The sequence below is a fragment of the Sminthopsis crassicaudata genome, chromosome 2, assembly GCF_048593235.1.
Source record: "Sminthopsis crassicaudata isolate SCR6 chromosome 2, ASM4859323v1, whole genome shotgun sequence".
NCBI lineage: Eukaryota > Metazoa > Chordata > Mammalia > Dasyuromorphia > Dasyuridae > Sminthopsis > Sminthopsis crassicaudata.
This window is the reverse complement of record NC_133618.1, coordinates 206,312,671-206,337,690: the sequence shown is the minus strand read 5'-3', so window position 1 is coordinate 206,337,690 and position 25,020 is coordinate 206,312,671. Positions and strand designations below refer to the sequence as shown.

The 25,020-nt window shown below is 34.7% G+C and overlaps 2 protein-coding genes across 2 annotated transcripts in view; one reads left to right on the top strand and one right to left on the bottom strand.

The window, feature by feature from the left end:
* The window catches only part of LOC141552709 (uncharacterized), a 178,635-nt gene that overhangs the window by 2,534 nt on the left and 151,081 nt on the right, over positions 1-25,020 (bottom strand). The window lies entirely within an intron of this gene.
* ADAM17 (ADAM metallopeptidase domain 17) overlaps positions 8,964-25,020 on the top strand; it is a 43,987-nt gene continuing 27,930 nt past the window's right edge. The window contains exons 1-5 of the mRNA XM_074288100.1: positions 8,964-9,290; positions 18,580-18,712; positions 20,594-20,724; positions 21,499-21,587; positions 23,424-23,592. Coding sequence (XP_074144201.1) covers positions 9,194-9,290; positions 18,580-18,712; positions 20,594-20,724; positions 21,499-21,587; positions 23,424-23,592 — 619 coding nt within the window. The 5' untranslated portion in view covers positions 8,964-9,193. The remainder of the gene's footprint in view (positions 9,291-18,579; positions 18,713-20,593; positions 20,725-21,498; positions 21,588-23,423; positions 23,593-25,020) is intronic.

The window sequence follows — 25,020 nt, the reverse complement described above, 5'->3', positions numbered from 1 at the left end:
CTTGATACTCACAATAACCCTTTGAGAGAGGTATTCTCAATTCTTCTATCTTTTTCTAACTCTTGAATTCTATTTTATGTAAATGTTCCTTAGCGCTATAATGATGGAACATAACTAATTCTAGGTGGTTGGGAAGGTTCAGAAAAAAAATTGGGGATTATAAGCAGCAGATGAATAGAAAGAGATCCATGTATTTAAGGAAGGGAATAAGCATTTAAATAATCCCAACTATGTGGCAGACACTGTATTAAACATTTTGTTTGTTTGCTTTTATAAATATTATCTTCTTGATACTCACAATAACCCTTTGAGAGAGGTATTATTATTATTATTACTATTTTATAGTTATAGATATTGAGGTAAATAGAAACTAAGTGACTTGAACTCAGGGTCACATAGCCTTGTTGTTCAGTCATGTTTGACTCCTCACGATCCCATTTAAGGTTTTCTTGGCAAAGATACTGAAGTGGTTTGCCATTTCCTTTTTCAGCTCATTTCACAGATGAGAAAACTGAGAAAAACAGGGTGAAGCCACTTGCCCAGGATGACACAGCTAGTAAGTGTCTGAGGATTTGAACTTAGGAAGATGTGTTCTTGACTCCAGGCCCAGTACCCTATCCACTGTACCACCTAGCTACCACATCACATAGCTAGGTCAACTACAAATTTATGTTACATAATCACAACTTGATCTTCACTTTGGCAAGGCAATACTTTTTTTTGGGGGGGGGCCTACAAATCATTATTTTATTCTTTGCTTTGTTGATTGTCTATACTCTTTTTGTATATATATATATTTTCAATTAAGTGTAAAGATAGTTTTTAACATTCAAATTTTTTCTCTGTCCCCTTTCCTCTCCCCAAGATGGTAATCAATATTATATAGGATATACACATGCAATCATATATTTCCACATTAATGATGTGAAAAAGAAATTAAATAAAAGAGAAAAGCCACAAGAAACAAACAAAAAAAGTGAAAATAGTATACTTTGATCTACATTCAGACTCCATAGCTATTTCTCTGAATGTGGATAGTATTTTCCATTGTGAACCTTTTAGAATTGTCTTCAATCATTTTATTGCTGAGAAAAGCTAAGACTATCATAGTTGATCAATGTTACTGTTACTGTGTATAATTTTCTCCTGGTTCTGCACACTTCACTTAGCATCCATTTATATAAGTCTTTTCCAGGTTTTTCTGAAATCTGCTTAATCATAATATTTTATATAAAACAAATACTATTTTAATACATTCATATACCATAACTTATGGTATATGACATTCCCCAATTAATGGATATTCCCTCAATTTCCAATTCTTTGCAAAATAATTGCATAATTGATTCATTATTCCACTGACTACAGAGGCTTTTCTAAACCTTTTCATCCCTCCTGAAGCCTTCTATTAGTCTCTCTACCACACCTTATCTGAGAACTTTGGCTTATAAATTCACTGAAAAAAACAAGACCATTTACTTAAGAGTTCCCTCTTCTCTCCTCATTTCTTATATGTCTTCCCCTACTTTTGAGATTCAAAAGGAGACCCCAAGAGGTTGGAATCACAGATTGGTGTCCCGAGATATCTCAAAAGAATTTGCAGGTTTGAACTTATCTCCAAGTCAAAGGACAAAATTTATTGTAATTGTAATGACAATTGAAGTGGGCTAAATTCCAAAAGGATTTAGCAAGAAACAAAAGAAAGAAGATAAATTTATAGGACAAAGTTAGAGAGACCAGATCTTCATATTACTTATTTGCTAATTTTAGGACTTACAGGTAGGTTTGAGGGGTGGTCTATTCATATTGTCTCAGAAACTTGGTTATCACTGACCAGCAAATTATCTGATAGACAGAAATGTTTGTAGGACCAAACATTTGTAGGACCAAACTAAGACCAAAAGACTTTAGAATCATCAACAGACAGATTATTAGAATAGTAGTCTAAGATCAGGGGACGTTAGGATTACTGCTATATTTCCCTAAAATTTAGGGAAAGAAATATATAACTATATTATAGTTCTAAGGCCAGAAGACTTTTTAGAATCATTGATGAAGTGTTAGAACAATAGCACTCTAAGGTCAGGGGACCTTAGGATTACTGTCATATTTCCCTTAAAAGCTATATAGAATCACTACTATCTCCTCCTTCAACCTTGTCTTACATAAAGACTGAACCCTTCCCTTTGTCAAACCCTCTCCAGTTTATTAAGATGACTATCTTCCCTACTTTCTTAATGCATCTTCAATCTCTCAATCTACTGGATGTTTCCTTATTACTCACAAACATGCTCATATCTCTCCTATCCTCCAAATATTCTCAATTTCTTCGTTTCTGCTGGTTATCATCCTATATTTCTCTTTCCTTTTGTAGCTACAGTTCCTTAATGCAAATATCTTCCCTTTGTTATTTCCAATTTATCAATATGTATCTTGTTTATAGTTTTGTGTGTTGTCTCCCACAATAGACTGTGAGCTCCTTGACTCCAGGGACTATCTTTTGCTTTTCATTATATCCCATCTGTGTTTAGTATTGATAAATGCTTGTTGATTGACTGACTGAGAAAAGACTTTAACAAGCAAGAGACCTCTTTTACAGAGAAAATATGGAGTGTAAGTGCTTTTCTAAGAGAATTCCTTGGAATTCTAAGCAATTACCTCAGACTACAAAGCTTGCATTAAAGAAACAAAAGAAAAAGCATCCAAAAGAAAGAAAAAAATATTCAAGGTTATATTTGTAAGGGTACACACCATGAAAAATTATTAACACATAGTCTTCAAGACAACAGGATTTTTTAAAGCAAAATTCCAAATTGAATCACAAGATGAAGTCAGTGTGGTTCATTCAGTTTCCACAAATGATTAGTAGAACCACTGGGGAATAGAGTGACCAATAGCAATGATAGTTTATATTTCATTATGGTTCCAGACCTAGAAAGTAGGAAGTGTACTGGAAGGAGGGTAAAAAGATGTCTGTAGTGCAAAAGTGAAGTTTGAATAGTGATAGATAAAAGTCATTTTATATTAAGTCCTCACTAATCAGGAAGAACCAAAAGACTTAAGTTCTTATTTTTTCATGTATCTTATAATTCTTCCATAGGCCATCCAACAATATAATAGGGACCTTTATATTTACTAACATTAGATGGATACCAATGAAGCATGCAAAATGTCCATCTGTTATCACTTGATCTATTAACATGACTACTTAAATGAATAATTTAAAAAAAGATGAGGCAAGTTATAAGACTAAGAGAATATTTTTCAATCCAAGTGCTGAATTGGTTCCTATGGAATATAAAAAACATGCTTCTAGCAAGTTACATAGATCCTCCACAGATGACTTATGAGGAGATATGCATAAAAATGGCTCAGAATGAGAAAACATAGATGACTTTATACTTTGTATCATTACAGAAGTGCTACTGATTCATTGATTTAAATTGTATACTTCAGTTCAAAGTTTTTCAAATGAAACTGCTCTCTCCAATACTACAAATGGTTTAATTCCCAAGTCTGGTGGTCATTTTTCTGTGGCATTTCTTATTTACCATTGCATTTCACACTACTACCTACCAATGATTCCTAATTCCTAGACCTTCTCTCCTTCCTAGATTTTTGTGACATTGCTATTTCCTGGTTCTCCTTCCTCCCTATCTGGCAGCTGCTTCTCAATTTCTTTTGCTGGATCATCATCCACATTCTGCTCTGTATGTGAATCCTAGAACTCTGTCCTTATACTCTTTCATCTCTCTATGTACACACTCTGTCTCTCTTTGTCTTTGTCTCTCTGTGATCTCATTAGCTCCCATGTGTTCAATATCTCTAGGTAGAAAATTCTCATAACTGTATATCCAGCACTAGTCTCTCTCAATTAGTCACATACCTACTGGATATCCCCAAATGAATGTTTCATAGTCATCTCAGATTTAGCATTTCAAAACAGAACGCATTAGATTTCTTCCTAAGCCCATATCCTCTTTAAACTCCCCTGCTTCTGTGGAGGACTCTCCTACCCTTCCAGTCACTTGTTTGTAACTTATGAGTCACTTTCAAGTCTTCCATCTCTTCATTGCTCAGATCTAATCAGTTGCTGAGTCTTGTCACTTCTACTTCCTCAATATCTCTTCCATCTGAGGTCTTCTTCCTACTCACATGGCCACTACCCTAGCTCAGGCCCTCATCAGCTCTTGCCTAACTTTATAAATGGTCTCCCTGAATCCAGTCTTTCCCCTCTCCAATCCATCTTCTACCAGGTTCCAAAATGATGCTCCTAAAATACAATCTGACCATGCTTTAAAAAAACACATTAGATACCCCCTGCCTTTAGGAAAAAATACAAACTTCAGTTTTGTAAGGAAGGCCTTTCTCAATCTGGCTCTAGACTTGCCTTTTTAAACTTTTTTGCATATTACACTTTCAAATACTACCTTTCTGGTCAAAATGGTCTAATTGCTATTCTCCATACACACCATTTCCTACCTTTGGACTTTTGTTAAAGCTATTATTCTCTATGCCTAGAATACTCTCCCTCCCTACTTATCACCACAGAACCTCAAACCTTCTTAAATACTCAGAGCTCAACTTAAATGCCTCCTCCTACAAGAAGCTTATCCCAATTCCCCAGTTAGTTCCTTTTTTCCCAGAAATTATTTTTCATTTATTATGTATTTACTTTTCTGTGTACAGTGTGTTCTTCCCCCCTCCCTTCAAAAAAAAAAAAAAAAAAGTGAGCTCTTTGACGGTAGAAAGTGTTTCAGGTCTTTTATCTTTTTATCTTCAGCATTTAAAACAGGCTTGTCTAATGATCGAACAAATGAATACATGACTAAGACATCTTTAGAGTAGGGATTGTTTCATTCTTTGTATCCTCAGTGCCTAACTTTGCCTGAGATATAAAAAGCACTTAAGTCACTCTGTTTGTTAATTGACATTTCTCTGCTACTTTGGACAAGTTGCAACCTCATGGGATTTATTTTTTCATCTGAAAAATTAAGGTGTTGGACTACATGGCTGTCTCAAGAGGTCTCTTCCATCTCTAGATCTAGAATCCTTCAAGGATTTTTCAAACAAATAGAATCCACATTCTATTTGTGTCAGATTATGTACCTTAGAGGTCCAGAGTAGGCAAAAAATCCCAATCTCTTTGAATGTTATCTGGTTTGCAGATGTATATTTTTGAACTGGAAAAATATTTAAGCATTCATTTTTGATGAAAATGTAGACCTAATCAGTAAGTAACTCATTACTTGCTCAATTATGTAGATAATAACCATATGGATAATAAGTTGCAAAGCTTGAATTAAAATCTAACTTCAGTCTTCAAATCCTGTTCTCTTAATCCTCTGTTATGGTATATTGGAAAATGCTGAACCTAGGAATTCAAATCCTGGTTCTGACTTTTACCAGTTGTGTGACCTAATCTCATTTGTAAAATAGAGATCATAATATTTGTATTTCCTACCTCTTAAAATTCTTACCACCATACAAGTGTTATTATTGTTCATTTTTTTTTTTACAGTAATGCCTGAATAAAGCAAGCAAATTTTATACCGTTTCCCAGATGAAAAAGCAAATGAACAAATATGATTTGGTTGCCCTTAAGTCAAGGACCATTATGATTTCAATGGTTTTCAACTATTAATGATTTCAATCATTAGTGGGAAATAAAAATTGCTGGAAAAAAGAAATTGAAGTCTTACTGAGGCATATTAAAATTAAACATCTACATGAGTAATTTAATGAGGCAGATGACAAAGCATTAGTTCTCATATCGTTTTGTTACATAATACATTATAATTGAGGAAAAGATACCTAATTTAGAATTTAAAGAATCTTTCTTTCATACTGTATTACTTTCATGATTATTAATTTAGTGACATAAAGAGGAACACTGAACTATATCACTATGAAATTGTACTAAGTACTAGAAAATAAAAACTTCCTGGGAAATTTCCAACTTAGATTAAGTCTACCAAACACTCAACAGTTTTGTCAGTAGAGAGTCTCCTTTTCCTATTTTGCCATGAATAATGTCAATGATTTAACCCTAGGATTCTAGCTTGTCAAAATGGTAATGATAATGCTTTCAGCAATAAGGTTCGATCCCCCTTCAGTTTCATAGTTCTCTCTCTGGATCCAGATGGCCCTCTTCATCACAAATCTATTGGAATTGCCTTGTATCCCCTTGTATCCCCCTTGGAAAAGATCCAAGACCATCACAGATGGTCACATAATCTTGTAGTTACTGAATATAATGTTTTCTTGATTCTGCTTACTTCACTCAGCATCAGTTCCCGCAGGTATTCCCAACCTTTTCTGAATTCTGATTCACAATCCTTTCAGAAATCAGCTTGCTCATCATTTCTTACAGAACAGTACTACCTTCATATAACATAACTTGAGATGTAACACCCCAACTGAGGGGCATCCACTCAATTTCCAGTTCTTTGCCACTACAAAAAGGGTTGCTACAAACATTTTTTGCACATGTGTCTTTCTCCCTCTTTTATGATCTCTTTGGAATATAGACCCAGTACTTGCACTGCTGGATCACACAGTTTGATAACCCTTTGAGCATAGTTCCAGAATGCATTAGTGTCCCAATTTTCTCACAACCCTTCCAACATTCAACATAATCTTTTGCTGTCATCTTAGCCAATCTGAGAGGTATGAAATGATATCTCAGAGTTGTAAATGGCTGATTTTATTAAGAACACTTGAGTCAAAGTGAAATAGAAAAGATCCCTGCTGGCTGCATACTGACTTAGAAAACCACAAATTAACAATATCTGTGTTGTACTACATTTTTATTTATTTTGTTCAACATTTTCCAATTACATTTTAATCTGGTTTAGTCATACTGGGAAGTTCTGAAAGATACTAATTGCTTGGGGGAAGAGGGATGATTCTATTCTCTGAATAAAAGTATCTGAACAGTATAATACACCATAACTAAATTAAAAGAGCAAAAGATTGGTGGGGAGAGAAAGAGGGGGGAAGGAGGTTCTTTGGAATCATTTCCCCTAAATTACTTACCTACATTCCTCTACCTATAGGGCTAGTACACACTAGGTAATGTAATAGAGCCAGCTGGTATTTGACATACCACATACTTTAGTACTAAAGCTGGATGCTTTTCATTGTTAATGATAATAACTTACATTTATATATTACCTCTTTCATTGTAGAATATTTTTCTCATAACCTTAATGAGTGCAAGTATTACATTAATATCATGTTTTACAAAACATCTGAAGGTCTATATAACTTGAGGATGGTTACAGTTGTCTGATGTGTGATCTCTTCCCAGGTCTCAATTCCAAATTCAGCATTATTTCACAGAGGGTTACCCAACTTACTTCCATAGGAAACAGTGGCAAATGAGAAGCTAAATAGAGTTAGAGCTGAGAAGGGCTGAAGTTATCTTGTCCCAGCACCTTCAATTTACCCAGGAAGTTCGAGATCACATGATTTTTCTAAGGCCCCACAGCTACTATAGTGATGAGGCAAGATTCAGAAGCCAGATCCTTTGACCATCTTCCTTTCTTCCTATTCTACATTTTTCCTAATTTTCTAATTTTGAGGTAAAGTTATGATTTTGGTAATTCTTCAATTGTTATGGAGATTTGGGATTTCCTTTCACTGTTGTTAGGACTCAGGGCCATTTCCTCTACAACTTTCCATTAACTGAAAGCCTATTTTCTGTTAACATTAACCTTACCTGACCAAAACCTGCCTCACGATCCATGCCTCAGAAAGAAGTCAATGGGGAGTCAAAGCGATGTTATTTGAAGAATCCCAACTGTACCCCATTCCTTGTTTCTCTTGGAAACGCCAATATCTTCACTCCCTTCCCAATCAGTTCGTTGTGAACCCTCTAAATGTAGTTTAATCTGTACCCTGACTTTAGTTTACCGATAGTCCATTAAATTAGCTTTGTTTCCTTAGGGTATGTATGAAATTATGACTCTGCTTAGCTTTGTCCAATTTTGTGACATTGAAGAAAGAATGGGATTATCAATGTCTTTTAAAACCTAAAAGAATGTACGATATTGCAGTGTGTAAAAAAAAAATTTTTTTCCTTTGGAATCCTAATTTTTGTTCAGGCTTATTTTTTTCCCCAAGACCTGAACCTGTGCCTAAAGGTAATAAAATCTAGGTTTTTGCTTCTGTAATTCCTGCATTAGGATAAATCTATTTCTCTAGCAGGCGCCTACCACAGGAACTCAAAGGGTAGCTATCTCTCCCAAAGCCAGCTTCTCCTTCACACAGCACATTAAAGAGTTACTTGGCCCCTCTCTCCACATCCGCGGAGGTGTTTCAGCTAGTCCGACCCTCTTTTAACAGAAGAGGAAACTGACTCAGCCCACACACCCAGACTCCGGGCTCCTTTGCGAGCAGGGATTTTGTTTTTTGGGAGGTTTTTTAGTGTCTCCATTTAGCACAAATGCTTGGAAACAGTAAACGCGTAATAATGCTAGCTGGCTTGTCTGGCCGGAGATGAGACTTAAATTCGGGTCTTTTGGATTCAAGTCCTGCATTCTTTCTCTTACACTTTTAAGTCTTTAGAGCCTCAGTTTTCCCCTCCGTAAAGTGGGGCTTACGACCTACTGACCTCCCGGGGTGGTGAGCATCTAGGGTGACGCTAACAAAAGACGTCCAGTACTTTGTAAACCAAGAGTTTTACGGACCTAGCTGAGATTATTCTGGATTGTTGGGGTAAAACTTCCCAAGGACAGTTACCTAAAAAGACGCTGAGAGGAACCTGCCATCCAGGGCAGAGCCCCGAAGACGGGGGCTGAAGCTGGAGCAGAGTCGGGGTCGCGTCAGGGCACGCGCTTCGGGCCCTACCCCTCCGAGAGGCGGTACCAGCCCCATCGCGTCACAAGATGGAGGCCGCGGCGGTTGGACGCCCGGCGCGATGGGCGGGATCCGTCCGGCCTTCCCGGCATGCCGCACCCCAGTTCGGAGTTCCGGGTGTAGGCGGCCGTGAGCCGCGGGGGAGCTTGGGGAGCGGAGCGCTCGGCCCTCGCGGGAAGTCGCCCTTCACCCCAGACTTCCGGGGGTCGGCTAGCGAGCGGCGGGAGGGGGTGGCGGCGAGGAGGCTGTGCAGTTTGGGGCCGGGTCTCGGGTAGGAGCCGAGCCCCAGGCCCCAGGCCAGACACAGGGAGGCGCTTTCGGGGCCGCCAACATGAAGTTATGCATCCTCGCCCTCTGCGTCTCGGTCTCCCTCTCGCTGGCGCGGAGACCCCCGGACGAGCCCGACTCTGGCTCTCTTCCTCCGAACGGTGAGGGCGGAATTCCGCCTGCCTGGGTCAGCGTGGGCTGGGGGCGAGGGCCGGGGTGGGAGGGAAATACCGCTGCGGGGGGCGGGTTTGTTTGTGCCGGGTGATTGGGGCGCGCTGTCTCTGTGCTTGCCGGGGGATTTGTCAGTGCGGGTCTGAGGGGGTATCTCACTGGGTGTAGGGACGGGTCTGTGATTGCAGGAGGTGGGCGGGTGTGTCGCTGAATAAGGGGGCGTTAAGTCTATAAGTTGAGCCTGAGCAAGAGGTCAGTAAGGGGGTCTCTAGAACGGTGGTCTGACAGTCAGTATAAAGGTGTCCCATGGAGGGAGTCTGTCCCTGAGTGTTTAAGAGGGTGGGCTTGAGCAGAATCTGTAGCTGTTGGGGGAGGGGTCTGTCTCAGAGAAGTGCCCCTAAGGGTAATGGGAAGACGGAGGGAGGACTTTGTAGTCGGTAAGTCGAGAGCACCAAACTGAGTGTGTGATGAGGCAGGGAATTTCATCCCGGAGTCGTGAAATTGACTGAAGATGAATTTTTTTTCTCTCTCTGGGGAATGTGTGAATAGGATTCCTGTCTGAAGAGGGATGTCAGAGTATGCATGTTCTCCTTTCCTTGTTTTAGGGGAAAGGGCAGCTCTCTGTGTCTGAGGGAGTGCGGGTGGGGTGTTTTTATGTCTGTTTGTCCTCATTGGGAAAGTGAGTGGCAGGGAATCTTACCTGTTTCAATTTGGAAGTGCTAGAGAGAGGAAAATTCGGTGTAGCTTTTCCCTTTATTTCTTGATTAAATAACTTGTTTAGTATTTGAACTGATTGGAGAGTCATTCTGACTTAATTTTAAGCAAACAAGAGAGCATCTTTTTTTTGGTCTTGTAAAAAAAGGATATGAAAAAGAGGGTATCACGAGTTTAGAATCGAAAGAAGTGAATTTCTATTTAGAGTTTCTGTAAGACGTGTGTTTTGAATGGAAGTTCATAAAGTGAACTACGAAGTGCTTTTTGGTAGTTGGCAGTTTAGTATGAATCCTATGCAGTGTATTAGATAATCTGAAAAAAACAAAACAAAACACTTATGATAGGTTCCTTTACCTTTTCCCTTTGCCTTGTGTAGTCAAAAAGCTCTTAAATGTCTTCATTTATGGCATGAAGCTATATAGCTTGTGAGATATATACATATGTATATACACACATGTGTATATTTGCAAGCCTTTTTATGCCTTGGTTTTCATTTCTTATTCTGTCATTTTTCTTATTCTTATTATTAGAATAATTTCTTAATTAGATATGAATAATGAATGAGTTTCAACAATGAAATGCCTTCTATAATTGAGAAAGTTATTTTTCATCCTCTCAATTTTTGCTGTGGGTTGTTAGCCTGTAATGTAAGCAAATGTAAGGAAGACCTGTAATAATCTGGGAATATCTGGAATACTTCATTATAAAAAGTTCCTTGTTCATTTGAATTCTGTGGAAGACACAAATAAATTATACACCCTATTTCCAGTAGTGACATACCCACAAGAAATGGCATAAGGACTTAGATTGATTATATACTGAGGGAGAGGTAATAACAACAACAATAACTGTGTCAGTAATATAATTGAGAGTATAAGGCATGCTATGCCGGACCTCTCCTGTCAGCAACACAAGAGTTCAAATCTGGCCTCAGACCCTTAGCTTTATGAACCTGGGCAATTCTTCCTCAATTTACTCATGTGTAAAATGAGACTATATAATAAAAGCACCTGCTTTCCATGGTTGTAAAGATAAAATGAGATGACATTTGTAAAGCACTTTGCAAACATATAATGTTATATAAATGTTAGCTATTATTATTACCCAAAGGAAGAGCATGTTATTCAGACTTTTCGGTCATGTCTAGACTCTTTGTGACCCCATTTGTTTGTTTGTTTTCGCAAAGATACTAGAGAAGTTTGTCATTTCTGACTGGATGAAGAAACTGAAACAAAGAGGATCAATTGATTTGCCTAGGGTTATATAACTAGAAAATGTTATTTTGAATTTAAGAAGATGAATCTTCCTGACTCCAGGATTGGTGCTCTATTCACTGGTGGCACTTAGTTGCCCCCTCTGAAGGGAATATATTAATGAAATAAGTCATAAACTTGATCTGTTATCCATAAGAGTGCAATCCACATTTATTTACTAGGACCAAAATGCATGGATTTAACTTTGATTTCTATGCAAAAATAGTTTCATATCTATAGCTACCTAGGACATAAAGATATGAATGTCACTTTGTCTTCCCTCTTCTTGAATCCTGTGTCATCAGTTTCCTGTTAGACATTTCTAACTATATTCTACGGCATCTTGAACTTTGCATGTCCAAAACAGAATTCATTATCTTTCCCACCCCAAATTTCCACTCTTGAGCTTCTTTTTCTGTTGAATTCACTACTGCCTTTCCACTGTTTCAGTTTCTAACTTGACATCACCTTTCTCATTCTACTCCTTTCTCTTAACTACCACCTTAGTTCAGGCCCTAATTCTCTTCTAACCTAGATCATTTCTGAAGTCTCCATTTTCCATTCTTTGTACTTGAATGTCGAACACACTGCTTTATTTTCTTTGTTATGCAGCCTTATCTGACTCTTCATGACTCCATTTTAAGGTTTTTTTTGGCCAAGATACTGGAGTGGGTTTATCATCTTCTCCAGCTCATTTTACAGATGAGGAAACTGAGGCAAACACGATGAAGTGATTTACTTAGTGTCACTCCACTTCTGTATCTTTACCAGGAAAACCCCAAATGGGGTCTGGAAGAGTCAGATATGACTTGAAAAACAAACAAACAAACAAATAAACAAAAAAAAAAAAGGCTAGACAAAAATTGCCTCCTTGTTTTCTTGATGAGTGTGGGGTGGGGGCAATCTGAGGAATTTGCCTTGAGGCATTTTTCTTTGCTGATTCTAATGGAGGTCATGTTTGAGCCTACCTATACTTCAAGCATTCAGATTTTTTTCTGCTTCCAAATTTTGTCTTAAATCCCATATCTCTTGTTATACTTTTATCTCTGTAAATTGAAAATACTAAATCACTGCATTGTAGCTATTTAGGACCCTGTGGAAATGTGTTTTGAGGATTCTTTGGCTTCTTTTGACATCTCCTGCTGTAACTTCCCTGTAGTTAACTAAGAGCTACTCTGTATTCTTTCCTGAGAAAGGGACTGAAGGAATGACATGTCAGCTTAGTTCAATTCCAGGAACCTTTATTAAGCACTTATTATTTGGAAAACACTCTCCTAGGTACTGGCAGTTGGCTGGTACAGTATGGATAGAGTCTCAGACCTGTAGTCAGGAAGACTTCCTGAGTTTAAATCTGATCTCAGATACTGTGTGACCCTGGGCAAGTCATTTAATGAACTGTCTGTCTCAGTTCCACTTCTGTAAAATGAGCTAGAGAAGGAAATAGTAAACTACTTCATTATCTCTATCAAGAAAACCCCAAATGGGGTTATCAAAAGTCAGACAAGACTGGAAAATAACTGACCAACAAAAATCTCTGATCCTATAGTAGATACAAAGATAAAAGTACTTGCTCTCAGAAACTTTTATTCTATTCAGGAATATAGCACGGATGTGGTTAAGGTTGATGTTGATTGTGGGGGCCATCAATGTGAGCTTGGAAATGAAATACCTTGTCCATGCCATCTAAACATATTGCCTCTTCTATCTTTCCCTCCCTTTCTTATTTTCCTTTTTTCTCCTTGAAACCTGAAGTTTTAGATTGGCAATTCAATTCTCAAACTGCCTCCTAAGTCAAGACATCACATTACATTAAGCCATGAGTATCCAGATTTCATTATAAGAAAGAATCTTAGTAGCATAATATATAAAATACTCTAAGCTATTTTATAAAATAATGAGTGAATGGTAATGTTTAGCTTTTCATGATATAGACATAATCAGTGTACTTCAGATTGTACACTAAGAATGTAAATCCTGTGGATTTTTTTTTAAAGTATAATTTGTTCTTTTGGTTAGCTCAGTTTACAATGTGTTAACCGTACCAAAATGATACAGATTTGAGGTGATTCAAGACCCATTGTTTTTTAGTATCTCTAGAACTTTATCTATTTGTGCTTTATACATTAACATATGTATGCAAACTGGTACAAAATTGATTATCACTGAAAAACTCATAAGTAGAATTATATAGCTGAATGGAATCTCCATCTAGGCTTAATCAACTGAATTGTAATGAATTGCATAATTTAGGAAAATTATGAGTCATACAAGCTTAGTCATATGATATCTTGTAAAGGGTGTAGCTGGGGTATACTAATTCACCTTGTGATTTTATATTGGTTTTGTTGTTTGGGGGGAGAAAAGACAATGAGGGAAAATGTATAATTCACAAATTAAGGATGAAAATGTGTGCATTGGAAATGTGTTTTGAAATTGACTTGATTGGGTTTCATTTATCAGTTGGTAGATTCTCAATGTAAATTCTTGTATTTAAATTATTCATCTATGTTTTATTTCATAATTTAATCAATAGCTCATCTATACTTATCAGTCATAAAATATTTATTGATCACTGATCATTGTCATACTATGTTAAATTTTGGTAATTAAAAAAAAAAAAGTAAAAAAGTAAAGGCAGTACTTTCCCTTAAAGAATTTATATTCTAAATACCTGTATATGTATAAAACTATTTTTGTAGATAATAAAATATGTATATTTACATATGTATCTTTATTATGTATAATAAAAAGTCATTACTGTGTTGCTTTAGAACGGAAGACCCTAGCAAGGAAGAGACTAGGGAAGGGCCTCCTACATATAAAAGGTACTTGATCTGGATCTTAAAGGAAGTCAGGGATTTTAAGAGGTAGTGTAGAAGAGGGAGAATATGTCTGGCTTGGGGAACAGCTGATAACAAAGGCACAGAAAAGCAAATAAAAAGTTTGTATTCAATGAATGGGAAATGAGCTAACACTCCTAGATGGCTGTATGAAAAGAGTAGAATATAAGAAAACTAGAAAGGCCAAGGTGTTTAAAAAAGCAAAACAAAACAAAAACAAACAAAAAAAACCTTAAGTACCAAACAGAGGGGTTTATATTTGATCCTAGAAGTAATAGGGAACCAGTGGTATTTATTGAGTGGGTGCCAGCCTACAATTTAGAGAAATACTTTGACAGTTGTGTGATAGTTGGAATGAAATAGGAAGAAATTTGAAGCAAATAAATTGCAATGGTTCTAGCAAGAAGTGATAGGCATAGCCCAGGATGTTTGTTGGCTGTGTGATTGAAGAGAAGAATGCATTGAGAAATGTTAGAGAGAAGAAAATGAGAAGTTTTGGCAACTGGTTGGATAACTGGAGTGAGATTTCATTGATAGAAATAGGACTGATGTTATGAATAAATTTATATTAGTAGCACTGATTATAATCTTGAACGATACTGAGATCTTGTACTAACTTGTAACAGGGCAGCTCTGGAGATAGATTAAAGTTAGCATCACAAAATTGAAAACTCACCTAGACATGCTTTAAGGAACCAATATATTGTAGAGGAAAGATGATGGACTTTGAATTCTCCAGTGATAGCACTTATTATCAGGGTGACCTACCAATAATAATACTAACTCAACATAACCAGAATTTAAACTTTCTCATTTATAAAATTAGGTTGTAACACATATGTTATGGCAGTGAGATGGCCCGGTGGATAGAATGCTGAAATAATCTTCCTGAGTTAGATCTAGTCTCAGACACTTACTAGCAGTGACTCTGGGCAAGTCACTTTGCCTAATTTTGTCTTAGTTCCTCATCTGTAAAAATGAACTAGAAAAGGAAATGGTAAATCACTTCAGTGTCTTTACCAAGAAAACCCCAAATGGGATCACAGACTGTGAACCAAATAAACAATAACAACAATATGTCATGTTATATCTCTCCACAGTACTGTTTTTCAAGATTATTGTGAGGGCCAAGTAAGTTACTCATGTATATAGCTCATCTTATGAGCTATATAGATGTGGATTATTTTTTTTTTTGGTACTGCCAATAGATTAAAACAATTTTCTCATATTGGGATGTAGGAAAGTCTCTGAAGTACAATTGGAGAAAATTAGCTTTGAACAAATTACTTAGCTCCTTAGTTTTTTTGTCTATAAATAGAGTATATTGGCCCTTCAAACTGATTTAGAAAGTTCCTGTCAGCTCTAAAACCGTAAATACACTGCTAAATTTGGAGTGTGTAGGTGTATGTAGACTGAAAGAATAACACCAACACAGTAGGATACACATTAATGAGAAGAATGAATAGCATTCTTATAGTTTATTTAGATTAAGATTTTATACAAAAAATACTAGGTATTTATTAAGTTACTAGGTTAATATTAAGTTACTAAGGGACAGGATTTGCTCACATCAGGTTTTTCCTCTGTCCTGTCCATATATATCATCAAACCCTTTTGTCCTACATATCTTTTTGATGATTCTTGTTCTGCTACCAGAGTCTGTTTCCAGATCCATGTCTAAACAGTTATCCTGCCATCACCTTCTTTCTTCTTCCTAATATCTTAGAGGACTTTATCCTTTCAGAACCAGAACTCTCATCCTGAGATTTCCCTGTGCTTATTAGTGGTTATCTGAGCTTCACCCACCCTCACTTACCAGCTGCCCAGATTCCTTGTGCTTACTCTTTATTTTCCCCCTTTCTCACTTCCCTCTCCTGGAGCTATAATCAAATCCACTCAGAGGAAACTTCAGAAACCTTGTAGCTCTAGTCCCCTATTTGTGTTGTCTATTCTTATTAGAATGTAAATTCCTTTTGGGTGGGCCTTTTTTCCCTTTTGAATTTCTATATCCAGTACTTGTATATTTCTGACACATAGTAAATACTAAAGAAATGGTTTTCATTTTTATCACTGGTGAAACTTAGGAATATTAAATACACAAGCAAAATCATCTGCAGTATCCCATCCATAGCCTCAGAAGATAGCTTTATGCTGTCAGAAGTAGATCTTGGGGCAGCTAATTGGTGCAGTGGATAGAGCACTAGCCCTGAAGTCAGGAGGACCTGAAAGAGTTGCTTTTTAAAGTCATAAAGTCCATATTAAGATCTGCTAAGTGTAGAACATTCTAGAAAAGAAATGTAAACACCTAAAAGGAGTTTGTGTTGTTATCATCATTTTAAAAGTTAAGGAAATTGAGGGAAATAGAATAATTTGCCCAGGGTCTATTGAAAAAAAAAAAAAAAGTTCAGGTGAATTTGAAGGTTCAAATTTGGGCAGTTGCATGTCCAGTCCCTTGTGTTAAAAAGTTTTACCTTTGGTGTCCCTCCTCTGCTTTTTAGGTCCTGTCTTTGCCTCTCATTGTCTTTTTGCCTCAGACCCCCCCCCCCCCTCTATTGTAGGAACTCTTAAACATCTGACTTTTACCCTTAGTTTCTCCCCCTACCCTTCTTAATTATAAATAAAAATGGCTTGTCCTGTGGCCCATTCTACCCCTACATTGTTGAAAAGTCCACCATGCCTATTATTATATCATATATTATTATAGTCATTGGCCAAAGGAATGGGGGTGTTTCTAAAACATTTTCAGGGTTTTTTTCTTTTTTTTCAAGAAAAGACTTAGGGGTCTGTAAGAGCTAAATGTTTGAAGGGCTGTCATGTGAAGAGCCTTTCAATTTGTTTCATTTGTAATCTTGAAAGTAGGTGATGAGTTGGAGAAATTAGAATAGAATTCATATAACTAGGAAGAAGACATTTGAACAGAGAAGTAAACCTTTGCATAAAAGAATCAGAGAGGAGAGTAAATGAGATTGGAAAGCTCTATTGAAGATAGATGCAATGGAAGAAAGGAAAAAAAAAAGGAACAGATTTGGAGAAGAATTGGCAGAAGTTGGCATCTAATGGCTTTGGAGTAAGAAAAATATGAAAAATAACTCTAGTGACTACAAGATTGATTGATAATGTCAATAATATTAGTAGAGAAATTGGAAGAAATGATGAGTAGTTTGAGAGGGTCTTGGTGTAAGATGATTTTGGCAAGTTGCTGTTTTAAAAGAGGCAAAGTATTTTTCTTCCATTTTTCTAGTTTATATCATTTTTTGATCACCAATGATGCAGTGAACAGAATTGGTCTCTAATTTTTCTGTAACATTGCCTTTTCAACTCTCTTGAAGGACACATTTAATTTAGAATGAACCATCTCTAGATTTAGAATTCTCTTTAGATATTTTTTAGATGATTTTAGAATCATCTTTAGAATTAATCAGCCAAATCATCTTTTTGTATAATGGAACTATGCTATGAAAATTATTTTTAGGTCACAAATCTGTGAAGAGTAGCTAACAATGCAGTCAATATCCTAAATAAAGAATCTTAACAAACTGGAGCATTGTGTTAAATCTCCTAAAATGAAACTCAGTAGTTAAGTGTAAAAGTCTGAATTTGAGTGTTTAAAAAAATAAATCTGTCTCACACAAGTATAATATGGAAAGAGGCATGGATAGGTGGCAATTGTTGTGAATAAAATCTTGGAGTTTTTTTGTTTTTTTTTTTAAGTGGTCTTCAGGCACAATGCGAGTCAGCATGTGACATAATAGTAGTAGCCAAAAAAAGCTAATGTGGTCTTGGGCAGCATCTAGCAGGAATAGATTTTTAGGAACATGGAAATAATACTCTCATTGTTCTTTGCCTGGGTCAGACTCCATCTGGTATATTGTGTTCAGTTCTAGGCACCACAATTTAAGAGAACATTGATAAGCTGAAGAAGATTCAAAGGAGGATACCCAGGTGGTGAAGGGTCTTAATGACGTACAAAAATATGTAAAAGGAATTGGGCATATTTAGCCTAGAGAAAAAGAAGACTTGGGGACATGATAGCTGTCTTTCAGTTATTTGAAGGGTTGTCAAGAATTAGACTTGTTTTATTTGGCCTCAGAGGATCTAATGTAGAATAATGGATAGAAGGTGAAGAGGCAAATTTATACTATTAGGAAAAACTTAATAGTTAAAGCTGTTCAAAAGTAATGTACAACCTAGAGAAGTGATGGTTTTGCTTCTTAGGCAGTCTTCAAGCAAAGGGACATTCACTTGTTAGATATGTTATAGTGGGGATTCCTTCTGTGTATATATTTTGTTAGATGGCAGGATAGGCCATCTAAATTCTGTGTCTGTGATTTGATGAAATGAATAAAGAAAACTCCAAACAATATGGAAACATATCTATCACTAACAGTCTGAGTGTTCTAACTTAATCTTGTCAGATTTTTAAAAAGTTATCTTTTGAAAATCTATTAATTTTATTTATTTATTTATTTCAGAGAAGCTTGATTCCATGTTATCAGACTATGACATTCTATCTTTATCAAACATCCAGCAACACTCCCTGAGGAAAAGGGATCTACAGGCAGCATCACATTTAGAAAGATTATTGACTTTTACAGCTTTAAATAGGTAATTAGAATTATTCTTATTAAAATAATTCGTTTTGTCTTTGCATTTTTTTTTTTGTTAAAATAAAAGTTATGTTAATCTTTTTAAAGGCATGGCATAGATAATTGTAATATGCCCTAAATGATTCTTCTTTAGTAGGTCACTCATACTAGTAAGCTTTTGCTTAATTGAATTCAGTCTTAGGTGCAAAGGAAGCTAAAAATTTCCTAATGCTACTGTTGTAATACTCTCATTTTTTCCATTTCATCCTTTATGAATTTTAGGTAAAATTAGGTCTCCCTCAGAGTATCAACTGATGAACTCTATTGTATTTGAAGAGTTAACACTGTTTCCTTGTAATATCTCACAAATTTTGAAGATTTCCTTTTTTAAATTTTTGAAGCTGTAACCTTTATAAGAAACCAAACATCATGGCACATAAACAACCAGTCTGATATAGAAATGCCTTTCATAGTTTTTAGTATTTTTTTGATAATTCTTTGTAAAGTATATGCACATCTGATACATTTTCAAATTATTTCTTGTAAGGAGAGAGTTGAATGCTTCTTCCCAAAGAAGTCTTATTTTTTAAATTTTTTCAAAGAAGTCTTGAAATAAACTATCAAACCTTTGAGAATAGACAAAAAAAAAAAGTTTGGGAAATAGAATTGGAAAAAAGAAATCTATTTTCAAAGAGTAGAAAAGAAATTAACGCTATAGCCAGAAAGCTTCTGTGTGTAGAATAATTGTATATAGAAGGGCTTATACACATTAGAAAATATTTAAAATATAACATAAATTATGGTTTCTTAATGATACATAATCCAGCCAGACTAAGGCTGTTTAGAAACTCAGAAAGTATGCATGCCAATTGTCACCAATTTAATTTGTAGCTTTGAGAGATTTTTAGCTACCAAAGCACAGTCTTCATCTAGAATGAGGACTTTTTTTTTTTTTTTTTGCCATTGTTCAAGTAATAGTGAATAAAAATGACTTTAAAACACTTAGAAAATTCTGTAAGATGTTAAATAAACTATTTCAAATGAGAATAACTTTTTTCCTTTCATTTTCATTGTGCTCCTCATAGTTGAAGGGGAAAAACAGCTTAATTATGAATGTGTAAGAAGATATGCTTAGAAGAGCAGGGGAAAATATTCATAGATTTTATAAAATAATATTCTGTTGTCTTTCTTTCCCTCTCACCACAAAAGCATTTCCAGAAGAAAAATTGTAACTTGTTATGCTTCAAAAATTAAAAAATGCTTATTGTTATACTGATATTAGTCCATTTTTTTCCTGGAAATTAAAAGGCTTAAGTAAGTCAATATAGAAGTAATATCTTATTATCAATTAAGAGGAAGTGAAGGGACTTTTAATTTTTCTAGTTTTTATCTTTCTTTTAATAGAGCTTTGCAAATGATAACCTTTGAAAATTTGATATCTATACCCTGTATATACTTTCCTGAGAGGACTGAAATTGTTAAGGGACAGTTCAAAAGCACAGGCACACCTGCTTTAATATTTATACTGAGTATTTTAAATCTGTTTATTTACTCAGTGATAGATTTATTTCAAAGTGAAGTAGACAAAGTTCTATAAGAAGAGGGAAGCATATATATATATATATATGCAGGTTTAAGAAGCATTACAGGATATAGTTGATATGTGTACAACAACCTGACAGCTTATTAGACTTGAACTTAAACTATCCCAAAACTTTTGGTGTTATATAAGTTTGCAAGACCTTTTGGTCAATTTTTCTAGTTTCAATAACTTATGACCTACAAATGCTTGATTTTCAAGCCCAGTGACTCTAACTTTTGTCCATTTCTTATTAGATGGGTATTATAGATTTATATTTTGATGTTTGCTTAGAATTAAACAAACCCATTATTTTCCTAGGCATTTTAAAGTATATTTAACGTCAAGTGCTGAACGCTTTTCACAAAATTTCAAAGTGCTGGTCGTGGATGGGAAAGAAGAGCAAGAATATCCTGTAAAATGGCAAGATTTTTTCACGGGGCATGTAGTGGGTGAGTGTGAGCAAAACTGCTGCACATGCTGTGAGCCTTTGCCCAAGATGACTAAATCAAGATTTATTTCATGTGTAAACTCCTTTTCATGGAAAGAAATGTCATTTATTTCTTTCTGTATTTTCTTCAAATAGAAATTAGTTTTTGAAATTGATACATTTAACAAATCAGTAGTGCAGGTGATAAAAATGGGTATGGGAATGTTCATTAAAGTGAATTTTCTTTTTTTTTTTAAGTAAAGTTAATTCCACTTCTACATATACAGCTAGTACATTTTAAACATGTTTTATGAAATTATAGATGAGTTAGGATGACCATTTCAGTTTGGACCTTAATTCAAATTTTCCTTTGGGAACATACATTTGCAGTGGGAAAAAGAAAGTGCAATGAAATTTCCAGAACATGAATAGTTATTAGCATAGACATAATATACGTGAAACGATATTTCTCTTTATTGCCTTTTTAAAAAACTGGTAATACCAGAACTTATTCTTTCTCAGTGAAGATCCTCTCATTTGGCTTGGAAAAATGGGGTGCGATTTTAAATTCCTGAATTTCAGGCTAATTATTGGATGGTGGGAATTAACCTGGCTCTTTCTGAGATCTTCTTTCCTATAGATTTTTCACATACTTTCCAGGCAAATCCTGATGAAGAATAGTAGTTGTCATTTGGGCCCTCTGATGTTAATTTTTTTTAATACTAAATTTTGATTTGGAGTGTTTTCTGATATTGATAATTTTATTGTTAATTTTGTTCTTTTTCTTGGCTTTAAGGTGAACACAATTCCAGGGTTCTGGCTCATATAGGTGATGGTGACTTTACAGTAAGAATTAACACAGATGGGGCAGAATATAACATAGAGGTAATTTTTTTTGGTCTTATTTTCAATATTAAATACTTCTGGCCTTTTAAGAATGGTAGCTTCCATCTGATTGTTTAGTAATATAGACGGAAATGTCATTTTTACCTATGCTATTTTTTTCCCTATAATTATATAACTAAAATTAACATTTTAATTTTTTTTTTCATAAAGATAGGAAGCAGAATTAGTTGGAAGGCATTTTAATTTTGTTTTAAAGAATAAAATTTTTGGAATCTAGAATTTTAGAAATAATGTTACAAATTTTTCTCAATACTTTGAGAAAACTCCACATGTGGAGCATGTGGCAAGAGAATGTAGCCTTCCTCTTTCCTTTTCTAGCTCATTCTCTATTCCCTCATTGAAAAGGTATGTTTGTTTAAAAGTCAAGAAAGAACTTCTATTACATTTAAGAACACATAAGATATAAATAGCTTATTTATTTACCAAGAATACAAATATTTGTTCTTATTTGCATATTGTTGTTCCATTTTAGAAATACAAAAATGCCCTGTATAATTAGTGTTGTCATCTCCAAAAATCTTGTAGTTAAAAAACTGAAATTAAGCCCAATCAGAATAAAATTAACAAATACTTAACTTAGTAATGCCTCTTCTGAGCAAGTCTATCTTTTCCTTCTTATGGTTATCTTACTTTGAAACAATTCTACCTTTGTAGTTCGTTATCTTTAATTTTGTTATCATTCTAGTGTTTTTTTTTTAAAGGTGATGAAACTGAAACATAAAGCTACCTCAAAGTGAATCCTGACTATTTATATTCTAGATTTTTGTACAAAATGTTAATCCTTTTTAAACTTTGTCTTTGAATTAAGGAAAGAATATATAAATGGTACTTGTTTGCATAAAAGTTACATGTTATGTTAGTATATGGTGTTGCTTAATAAATAATGGTCTCTATAACTAAAGGAAATGAATTATAGATGCTTAATCTAAAATTTATGACAATTAGATTCATGTTTAAAAAGTTCTTTTTCTTCACATTTTTAGACTAGCCATTAAGTAAATAAAATTAGAGATTCTACTTTCCATATATGGCTGTAGTCAACATTTCATTGGGTGACAATTGGGACATCTTTTGAAATGCTTTATAAAGAAAATCTAAATTGTGGATTGAGTCATTTGTGAGACTTGTCAACCTTTCCAGTGTAAAGTCATGTTTTTTTCTTCTAAAAGTGGTAGTTTCTATATTTCATCATATTATTTTCTCTAATAGTGATTTGTATATCAATCATATATTAACTATAAAAAAACCCAATCCCATAAATGTGTAAGTAAGCATACTCTTAGGTTCTAATTCAGGAAAACATATATATATAAAATAATTCATCATTAGATATTTAAAACTTTGAGTGCTTTTATCTTTGAAATAGATATATGTGTAATTTTTGTGTATATAGAGAAAGATATTCATTTTTTAATGTAATAGAAATCTTCTAGACTTATTAATACATTATTGATAAGATTCTAGAAAGGTTTGATCTGAAAAGAAGGTAAAGAACATAACAGAAGTCTGGAAGTTCAAGTTCTGGTCCTTGCTTTGCCTCCAGCCTGCTAGCCTTCGGATCATTTTACGTGTTTGGACCTTAGATTTCTTACTTTTAAATTTGATTTTGCCAACACAGGAATCTTCCCCAAATGAAATTAAGTATCTTTAGATTTCCATCATAAAATGATTTGAATACTTAAACTAAAAAGTCAGATCTGAATACATGAGAAAGGAAATATCCCAAAATGTGGGCATTTTAATGTTTGCTGAATATTCTAATCTACAAATAGTATTTATATTGTGTTCAGACATTCACATTTTATGTTATTTTAGCCACTCTGGAGATTTATTAATGATACCCAGGACAAGAGGATGTTGGTTTATAAATCTGAAGATATCAAGAATGTTTCACGTTTCCAGTCTCCAAAAGTATGTGGTTATTTGAAGATTGAAAAGGAAGAACTGCTCCCTAAAGGACTAGAAGATAGGGAACAACATACAGGTGGGAATTAAAGCTTATTTTTTTGTATCTAGTGTTAGAATTTGAATAAAAAATAATAATACAAAATGATTGCCAGGTAATTTTAGCATCTTAGGGCTGCTTGTTAGAAAAGAATTTTAACACAGGAATTATTGGATTAGTACTACATTTGCATCATATTGCTTAATATTGAAAGTACTAGTAAAGACAATGGATACTCTATATTACAGTCTTGATGTTGGAAAAGTCCTTTTATACACTATCCAGACTAACTCTTGGTCAAGTCACATATATTGTTCATAGTAGTGCCAGAACTAAAAGCCATGTCTCTTGACTCTTCACTTCAGTGTACTTTTCCTATATACCATTTAATTCAGTTGACCAAGTATTTTATTAAGTATATGCTTTGTGTCAGTCATTCTAGTGCTGGCAAGTTGGTCTGTTTGGCCAGTACAATTCAGTATTGGAAAAAAAATCAAATTGCTATGTCTGAGGAAAAATAGTCTGATTTTTGAGAATATATTAAATTAAAGGAAGATATTAATGGCTTTTATTAGTTGTAGAAGCATTAAAAAGTCTAAATGATTAAGTTGCTTAAAAAAAAAAAAAAAAAAGCTTAAATTCCCACCATTTATTCTATCAGATCTAATCTGATTAAAGAGTTTATTTTTGGGAGTTCATTGTTTCATGAAATGGACTTTTATTTTTAAACAAATTTAATTATTTTAAAATTCCTCTAATCTGTCCAAATCTTTTTCTCTAATTTCCATTCATTAATCAGTTCTTTGATAATTCAGCTATCTGGAACAAATCCCTCTTCTTCATTTTCAATCAATTAAGTATTTATTAATTGAAAACTTTATTCAAGGCACTGTGGTAGCCTTTCACATATTTGAAACAAATTTCTGAGTTCTCCTGAAATTTTTTTTTTTTTTTTTTTTTTTTTTACCATGTTAAAACATTACTTGTTTTGTTTTTTTTGCTTTTTTTTGCTGAGGCAATTGGGGTTAAGTGACTTGCCCAGGGTCGCACAGGCTGACATCCTAGCTTTTTAAATTCATCCTTGTGAAATTCAGTAACAAAGTCTGAAGAAATGGTTTAGTATTACTCTTGGATCATGGCACATAGAGCAAAACACAATTTTCCAGATATGCTCTTAATAGCAGAGTGTAGTGAGTGACATTGTTACCTCTTTTATTCTGAACACAGGGATGATTAGACTGAATTACGTTCTATTAGGGAGTACTGTGGGTTTTGTTTCATGCCTGTCTTTGCTTACTTCAAAGAAAATATTTCTAAAGTAAATAAACACTAATGTTATTGTACAAATTAAGTATTTTTCAAAATCTTTGATAATTTTATCAAAGATTTTTTAAAATACTGTTTTCCATTATTTTCGTGTATACTTCTGTAAAGTTGCTTCGTTCCACAAACATTTACTTTATTATA